This window comes from Micropterus dolomieu, linkage group LG05 (genome assembly GCF_021292245.1).
Source record: "Micropterus dolomieu isolate WLL.071019.BEF.003 ecotype Adirondacks linkage group LG05, ASM2129224v1, whole genome shotgun sequence".
Classification (NCBI taxonomy): Eukaryota; Metazoa; Chordata; class Actinopteri; order Centrarchiformes; family Centrarchidae; genus Micropterus; species Micropterus dolomieu.
Window position 1 is genome coordinate 8489750 of NC_060154.1, and position 9276 is coordinate 8499025.

Genomic DNA, 9276 nt, shown 5'->3' on the forward strand with positions numbered 1-9276 from the left:
AAAATAAAACACGCGCAAGGGAACACGTTGGATTTGAGTATTGGGAACTACCAAAATAGAAATAACTGTTCCAATAGAAATAACTGTTTCAATTGAGCAGTGAAAAGCTAAAGGACAACTAGGCTACAACAATATAAAAATACTCCTTTACAGGTAAAAGTCCTACATTCAAGTATTATCAGCAAGATTGATACTGATACACTATGCAGCATCAATTATAAGTAACAACAAGCAGCCACAATCATAACAGAGTTATCAATTTTTTAGATAAAGGCTACCTAAATAAATCTAATGCAATATCCTGCATATGAAGCTTAATTTAAGCTCTTAGTGTACAATGCAAAAAGTAACTGCTAATCCTTTTAATGGGCATGATTCTTTGTAATTAATAGTTGTTGTAATGAAGTCTCAAAATTGGTGTATCAATGATGTAGGCTACTCACAGATTTGCCAGGCTTGATCTATTATACACATGTCAAACAACATGCCTATTAAAACACTATGTCATCAGCTCAGGTGGATAAGTAAATGTTTTCAGAATCAGGTCTATGATTAGACCATCAAATAAACTGTCTGCATACATATATTACAAAATAAAACACACACAGACACACACACACACACACACAGAGACACATGTGTAAACCCTTTCTACGCATAATCTCTTAATGTACATCAGTTTTACACCTTGTTTATGTATCAATCCATTACATACTGTCATCTGGAATAGCAATATGAGTTGCAGCTGATTTCAGATAATTTCCCTGAGAAGCTGTTTAGATGCAGCAGAGTCCCTGTGGGGTGGGATAGATTTTAATTCTAAGGGAGTCTAATCAGTGTAATGATGAACGACAGATGTCTGTGTTACTTAAGACTAACGCATTACTCTCGATACACTTGCATACACTCACACCCAGTGGCTCTACATGACAACCTTCTCCCAGCCTTCACAGACTCAGTCCAGGCACACTTTTCCTCAACAGGTCTGTAAGTCCTCATCTGGAACCATGAGCACTGTGGCTGTAATAATACATCATGTTAAATCTCCTGGTTATGAGACTGGGTGGCTGACGTATTGTATTGGCAATGGTTTGGGGCAATAGAGATTAAATGCAGCTGTCAATGGAAATATACGTGATCAGTTAGAAAATTCAATAAGGTGTTTGGGAATCAGAATATTCCCCAGACATTTTCCTTGTGACTTGGGAGGGAACGCATTTAAAATTTGCAATCAAATCAATATCTGGAAATTGTTTTATCCACAAGTTCTAACTCAGAAGGACACATGGCTAACAAGGTCTTTAAACTCCCTCAGATTTTGTCCAGGATGGAACAGAATTATGAAACCTTTTGAAAACCAGGTTAAACTAATTGAAAATATCCTGAATGTCATTAGTCATCATTTCTGGTAAATTTGCTCTGTTTAGAAAATGTTGAATGCTTAATGTATATGTCTATTACTCACAGAGACTGCACAAAGAGACATTCAGTGGTGTAATCTGCAGTCACAGAAGGCCTCTGGAGAGCTGAAGAGCTGCTTTTCACTGTGAACACTCACTCAAGGTGCCAGAGAGCGGCTGACTAAGAATGGAAATACAGTCGTAGTCAATAGTGATGAAGTGGCTTAGAAAAGCAAAGGATTTTCAGCTACAGAATAAGCTCTAATTAAATGTTCCCGTGTGTCTCGGGGGAATAAGGGATAAAGGGGGAGTCTCAGTAAAAAGGGGGGTCAACATCTGCATTAAATAACAATACGTTGCAAGATTCAGGATCTGAGGTGGACTAGGGCACTCTTTCTGATATGGCATGAGAGCTACTGAGCCTGGAAACGAGAGTGAGGTTACTTCTCTTCACTTAGAGAATATACAGTATGATACTGAATCAATAAATCCCTCCAGTAATGCTTTGGACCAGTGTTACAAATAGATAGTGAAGGTGTAACAAAGGTATTAATAACTCAGAAGTGCTCAGTTTAGACGGAAGGGATAAGAAGATACAACGTTTGGATTAATAAGGCTTTCCTGTGATCCTATGATCCTTTGTATTCAGTGTCACATCTTGTGAGGGGCCCCAAACGTCCCGGCTATTCTCCTGTCAATGTAAATGTAAAGTCTCTTCAGAGAAGGATTTCAAATAACTTTGATGCTGCCAGGTTGCCATCTATGCTCTTGTTCATAATGTTCACAATATACCAGGCAACCTTTCCATTCTCATCTAATCATATCAGTATATCAATTACATACTGCTCTTTGTGCCAACAATTAAGACAGACACCAAAACCATTAAGTAGGTTAACATGGGGTTAGTATGACTGCAAAAGGACCTTCATCAGTAAGTAGGACACATATCCTAATCCCACTTTACAGGGGAGTACTGCTAAACCTACAGGGATTATTAGGGGTCAACATCCTCCCCATAATACCTTTGTTTTGTCTCTTGGTTGCTGGGATGTAAAATCTATCATCTAAATTTGAGCCCTTCTGAGCAAAACACTGTTTAAATCCTATCTTTGACTTGGAGGGTGCACAGCCAAACAAACAAGCATCTGTAATCATTATGTTACCATGCAATCAGCCTGGTATCCATAATGGCTACCATGGCAACGGTTGTTGAGAGGAGAAGATTTTCAGATTTCTGTACACCCACATGGTACAAATGGAAAAGGCTGCCCACAAGGAGGCAAATCTGCAGTACTAAATACACATTATGCAACACAATCTGATGGTAACTCTGTCTTTGTGCTTCAGGGGCAGCATAGGTGTTTCAGCACTGTTCAAATATTACTGAGGCATTTGTGTGTGGGCCGGCATGTTCTCTCCATATCTGTGTCGGTTTGCTCCCAAACGACCCCATCAAAAACATTCATGTTTGATATTATAAATATGCTCCTCTCACTGACCTGTGTGCTCTGTGAGCCGATGATCCATCGCCACAAGCTATGTTCTCTTCATGCAAACTTTTTCTTTGCTCCAAAAATTTCTAGCTGCTGTTTTCTCCCGAACTGTTACTGGCCTACTCCATCTTTGAATTTGATTCATGTAACATCATCATATCCCTCCAACCTGTGTCCTTTGTACTAAGGACTGTGACGAACAACAGTTGTCCCCCTCCACCAAATGTGTTTAGGTAATTTTTACTTCATTTTGATATTTGACCTTCACTGTGCAACATGATGTACAATATGTGCAGACTTTAACACACACGTTCATCTGCTGACAAGGGAAAGTTTCTCTGCCCTGAACTTAAATATCAGTTTAAGAACTCTTAACTTTTTGAACATGTTTTATATTGGTCTCATTAAATCTAAGTAGCACTTCCTATAACCCTACTGGACGTTTTTTTAATTGATTTGTTCCCACCTATGGCTATTATTGCTACCCAGCTGTCAGAGGAGGGCAGATCTCTCTTTGAATTATCTCTCCAAAGGTCTCTTAAGAGTTTTCCCATGTCTTCTTTGAGAGCTTAGACTTGCTTGGGAAATACTTTAATGTGGGTCTGCAAAGCCCATTGATACACTGCATGTGATAGTGGACTTCCAACACTAAACACCCTTTCTGTTTTATTCCACTGTCAGTATTTTCTATCATAGTGAAAGTTTACCCTCTGGTGGAAGAGGTTGGATTTGTATGCAAAATTATTCAAAAACAAAAATGTGCTTATCTTGTGTGTATCTGATCTTGTAAGATAGTATTGTGACATGAAGGACAATGAGGATTCACATTCATGCTTGCTTTTGTTGAACTCTTTGCAGAGTATCTGCATATCTCCTCTAGGGGTTTACATGCCATCATACAGTTGCATGTTTATCTTTTGAAAACTAACCCATTTTTGTTACATCTAACTGATCTTGAATTTTTGTTAAAGTAAAGGTAATTTAAAGTAGTAACATAATAGAATATTTCATTAAGTTTCCTTTAGTGTTTCCTGATGGTTCACATTCTTCTTGGCTAAAGCTGACTCAGGCAAGGGCAAAGGGGGTTATTTAAAACATTCTCCAAAACAAGGCTTCAAAATGGACTTTGAGGGATGTCAGTTGATTTTTGTGTTAAAGAGGCAAATACGAAAAAAAGAGTCAGAGAAAAACCAAAACAACTCAAAGTCATACAAACTCCAACAAAAAGAAAAATCCACAAATATATGTGTGGTAAAAATATGTATCCATAGTTGTACACCATGTCCCCCTTACATTCTATTCCACTCCCTAGTCACTCCCAAGCCTAACCTGTTCAACCTGTCTGGACCAGGATGACAAGAGTGGGTGGGTGAACTTCGTCACTGTAGCTTGACTGCAACTGTAGGCTGATAAGGAAGAGAGGTATTTTCTTTGGAAGGATCTTAGGTCAAAATAGTTTCAGTATAGGTGGAGCAGGAGAAGCAGGAGGCCATGGAGTCAGACAGCACAGATGACATTCAGTCTCTCATGGAGGACATGGACTACATTCCTGGCCACTTTCACCTGGACCTCAACCTCAACTGTGATCCTGTTGGGCCTGTGAAGCTAAGACTCAGGGACACTTATCTAAAACAGGAGAGCCTGCGAGGCGAGCTAGAGGCTGAAGCTGGATATCTACAGTACGCTGTCCGAAATCTGCTGGGTCTGCTGGCTTTCCACCTCGAAGAGTTGGACAGGGCCGAGGAAATATTCAGGTGGTGACACACTTTTACACACTTCCTTTAAAGGCACAACATTCACTAAGCAAGAGGCCTCCTTTTGAGACATCTTGACTAGTAATGTGTGTTTTTCTGTAGCACTCCTTATAATCGAAACACCACACAGGTTGAAACATGTTTTACTACATATACCTAATCTCTGTGAGTTAACTAAGAACCACCACAGTGAATGCCTACACACCAGAAGAAAAGGTAAGTGTCCTTTTACCAGCTACAGTAAAACATCAACCAAAATCAAGACCAACATGTCAATTCACAGTAATCTCAAATGCATAACAAACATACAGTTAACATGACTACACACCAATGGTTTGTTTGGATAAGATAAATATAATTAACAAGTAATATCAACAAATGTATGGATTGCTCCAGTAATATTTTATTTATCTTTATTTCATATTGCTAACTCTGCTTTCTACAGATGTAAGACTTTACCCCAATTACACAGATAATAAAGAGTATTTTCTGTGAGGTGACAGTGCTAACCACCGCACCACCATGCCGCCGGGACCATGAACGTCTTTTCCAAATTTCGGGCAATCCAATATTGAATTTTGTGTCTAATAATATACAGTATTTTTGTCAAAATAAGAAAGAAACATCATGGAATATTTTTAATTTACTTCCAATGTTTGAGACCTGTATATTTTTCTAACCCCAAAATCTCTGTGTATTTTGGCCTTTCAGAAGCATTTGTAAGGAAGACCCTGGTAACCTCAATGCCTGGGCCAACCTGGGCTACGTGTATGACAAGCTGAAGAGAGAGCTGGATGCAGGGGAGTGTGTGGAGAAAGTGTCCCAGTTTATGGGCTTAAATGCTGGAGAAGCTTCTCAGGAAGAGACCAGGCTCCTGGCGGCTCGCTGTCTGGCTGAGCAGGCCTATGTGCATCCCCATGATGTGGAGCTGGATAGTGAGGATGACCTGAGGGAGAGACTGACAGCAGCATTGACACTTTACAACAGAGCCCTGGACTATGGGGGTCAGCTGGTAAGATGGAAACAAATTCTGTACTACATTACACGTCCATTCAACAGTTTAGGATTTATATGTTGAATCTAAAGGTGAGGAGAAGCACCGAAACAATGACTGGTTATGTGATGAGATGACATGCATCATAGCCTTCCAGCATTTTAGTGGTTGGTATTTCAACCATGCAGCGTTTATTAGAAATTTTTTAATTCAATGCCATGCTTCTATGACTGATTTCACCTCCAAACTGTTACTGAAATTAGAGGATGTGGCAATGCTTAGGAGATTTATGAATATGAATATTAGCTCATAATAACATAAAACTAATATTCCTCCAAAATAAAGTCGAGCCAATTTTTATTCTTATTGTACACAATACCAAATTTGGCACAGCACAGAAGCTGCACGTAGTATTAGACAATGCTACTGGGCATGTACCTTTAGACTTAAATATTTAATCCTGCACAGTAAATGTAATATTATTCCTAACTAAATACTATTAGTAAAGTATGTTGTTGTTTTTCAGATACCAATGGAGGAAAAACGAAGCTGGTATTTCAAAATGGCAGTCATCTATATAAGGTACACAACATTGCATCAAAAGATAACCACTGCACCACTTAATGTGTAAATATTAATTTTTATGAAGTCATTTTCTCCCTGCAGACTGGATGACATAGTAAAGAGCAAAGAGGAATCCGAATACTCCAGACTCTCTCACTACAATAAGGGACTGACGCTTCTCAAAAAAACGCTAGAATCTGAGAAAACACAACACAAAGGTAAAAGAGATATGTTTCTATATGAATTCATCTGGTCTGCTGCACATTTTGAGGCATTATCTTGAATGTGCAGTGTAGCTCTGCTAGTGATATTTATTTAGAACCTGGTCAACACCCTAACTGATTTCTCCTCTTAGCTCTAGCCTGGTGTTATGTTGGCATCATGTTGGAGAGGAAGGAAGAGTTCATCACTGTGCCCATGTCTATACATGACTGTGGCTTCTCAGCCTCTGATCCTCTATCCTGCTATGGAACTGTAAGTTAACCCTCACATTTAGCTCTCTCACTAAATGTCATGCAATCTAAGAGAAAAAAAACATGTGAGGGATATTTTACTTAGACCTGTTGTAGAAGTTGTTAAATCAGATAAACCTTTTCCTCTTCTGTGGCTCATCAAAAACTGCTTACATTCCTGTCATTTTTCTTTGAATGTTCTGCTACTTGTTGTTAATTTCAGCTGAACATTCTGTCGCTAGTAGCAGCTGCAGCACTATGGCACATTTCCATAACAGTTTAACTGACACTACTACATCCACCTTACCGGCCTCACACTCCAGTTTTTCCCGTATGTAAAGTCCCGGCACCTTCAAAAATCTAAATACACCTGCAAATTTAAGTAGAGTTTGACTGAACAGTTTTGGGAATTTAGTGTCGTTCTTCCACTGGTGATACATTTTTCCTGGCTTGAGGGGAAAACTAGTCTAATATGACAGTTAGCTTACTCTTTCGTGAATCCAGTTGTCTTGTCTCTTATCTACTGTAGCCTACTAACATCAATGCATTTCTTTTTCTGATTTGTAGTCACTATCATTAGATTTTTGATGTTTTATTGAATGCTAAGTCTCTCACTTCAGGGGTTAACTCCTGTCTTCAACCTTTTTATGTGTGTTTAGCTCGATTCATAGCTTTGCACCTACAAGTGTAGTTGAAGAGATCTGTTTCATGGATATCCCCAAAGGCTCACACTTTATACTAAAAATACTGAGACTACATTGTCCTGTCTGTTCATGTTTTAAGTACATACATCATAGAAGCTATGTATATCTTATGCACATAACATAATATCATCAATTTCCTGTGCAGATTTAGCAGCACAAGAAATGATTTATGAGTTTATAGAACAGTAGAAATGTCATAAACTACATGAACTACATATGTAATCCCTTAACTAGGATTGACCAGTTGTACATCTAACAGTTTCTGCCAATAATAGATATTGTCCCTTTTGTTTTTGTAATTTGTAAAAGTCCTCCTTTGACAGGAACCGGTTGGTGTGTTGATGTTTTTAAATTCCACTCAAAACAATTAATTTTCCATATATAACATATTTATATATAACAGTCCCACAACCATCTCATTAAATAGAAGTACCCTTCACCTGATTAACATCTTTGAATGAATCTGCATTGTGTGTCCCTCCACCAACAACCTGTTTCAAGTTGAAATACAGAAAATTACTAAAGTGTGATCTGCTCTAATAATCATTTAATATTCTTCTTGTGTCACTGCAAGCTTAGCCCTACTTTATAGAATAATTTGTGCTACAGCTACCTCACTACAACTACTACCTTTTCACTACAATATACAATATAACTGTCTTTGTCCTCAGGCCATAAATCTGGCCAGTGATGATGCACTCACCCTGAACCTTCTGGCAAAGGTCTTCTTTCTGCTGGGCAAACATGAGATGGCCACAGGGATCTGTAACATGGCCCTAAATGTGCTCCCAGACCCAGAGATCAACTGGCAGGCCTACTGCACTCGTGCCAAGGTACAGCAGACAAATCAGTGTCAAAACCAAGCTGGCAAAACTCAGCCAATTGTGAAATCCCTTTAATGGTTGAGAATTTGCATTCTCATTGAAACTGGCTAAAAGATGCACAGATTTGCACTAATTTTGGATAAATAAATGGTTATATTCAGTTTATATGGAAAAGGGGACTATTTATACTCCAAACACCTGTATACACAACAAAATATTGAAAATGGTGTATATAAATAATTTATTACATTTTTTCCTTTTAGATCAATATGATGCTCTACGTCAGGGACCTGGAGAGGGCAAAACACGGTCAAGGTGGAATCCCAGACAGACAGAAGCTAACTGAGACCAGAAAAGACTTGGACAAAGTCTTAACAGTACGTCCATGTCTGAGAACTCACCTAGAGATGGCACAGGTAAAGACACAAACCACTAATGAGCAATATATATGGATTTTCTACGGCAACAGGGTTTTCAGAGTCATGTTTTTCCCTTTAGGTGTATTACTACATGGGTGTAGATGCCCTTCAGGAGAGTCTGTTGGTGGATGAGGGGGCAGTGAACAGTGCGTTGGTGAGTCTGTCCCATGCCTTACAGTTTGAGCTGGGTGACAGCTTGCCAGACCTCCACGTGCTCAGAGGTCGCTGCCTCCTGATGAAAGGTGAGGAGCAGAATGCTGCAGACTGCTTCAAACATGCTGTGGAGTTAGAGAGACCAGGGAGCACAGACACAACAGCCCTGCGCTGCCTCCTACAGGCCCTCCTGGCTCTGTTCATGCAGGGAGGCCCTGACCCCAGCCTTGCCATCACCCAACTGGAGCTGTGGGTGCAAAAGGCAGAGGAGAAGTTCCCTGAGGACATTGTGAAGGCTGAGCTGAGATGCCTTTACAGGACTCACACAGAAGAGGTCACAGAGTTATCCAAGGCTTTGATCAGGACAGGCAGACTGGACCTAGTGAGGAGGCTACTGGAAACATTGGTGCCTAAACAACTGGTTAAAAAGAGACCAATCGCAAGGTCTTTCTCCTTTACATGAAGCAAATATGTGACTTTAATAGATATACAGGCATATGACCAACCACTCATCCAGAA

General features: G+C 39.5%; 1 protein-coding gene across 1 annotated transcript; it reads left to right on the plus strand.

Annotated features, from left to right (window-relative positions):
- The first annotated feature begins 4384 nt into the window (after positions 1 to 4384).
- ttc22 (tetratricopeptide repeat domain 22) lies at positions 4385 to 9276 on the plus strand. Its single transcript, XM_046050379.1, has 8 exons — positions 4385 to 4647; positions 5359 to 5659; positions 6168 to 6223; positions 6308 to 6423; positions 6561 to 6679; positions 8033 to 8194; positions 8449 to 8601; positions 8684 to 9276. Exons 1-8 carry the CDS (start codon positions 4385 to 4387, stop codon positions 9218 to 9220), a joined length of 1707 nt encoding a protein of 568 aa, XP_045906335.1. The 3' UTR covers positions 9221 to 9276.

Excerpts from the sequence above, each read along its gene's own strand:
- ttc22 (XM_046050379.1), top strand. The coding sequence starts at position 4,385 with ATGGAGTCAGACAGCACAGATGACATTCAGTCTCTCATGGAGGACATG. Across the intron at positions 6,224-6,307 it reads ATGGCAGTCATCTATATAAG|ACTGGATGACATAGTAAAGA; the intron begins GTACACAACATT and ends TTCTCCCTGCAG. Across the intron at positions 8,195-8,448 it reads CCTACTGCACTCGTGCCAAG|ATCAATATGATGCTCTACGT; the intron begins GTACAGCAGACA and ends TTTTCCTTTTAG.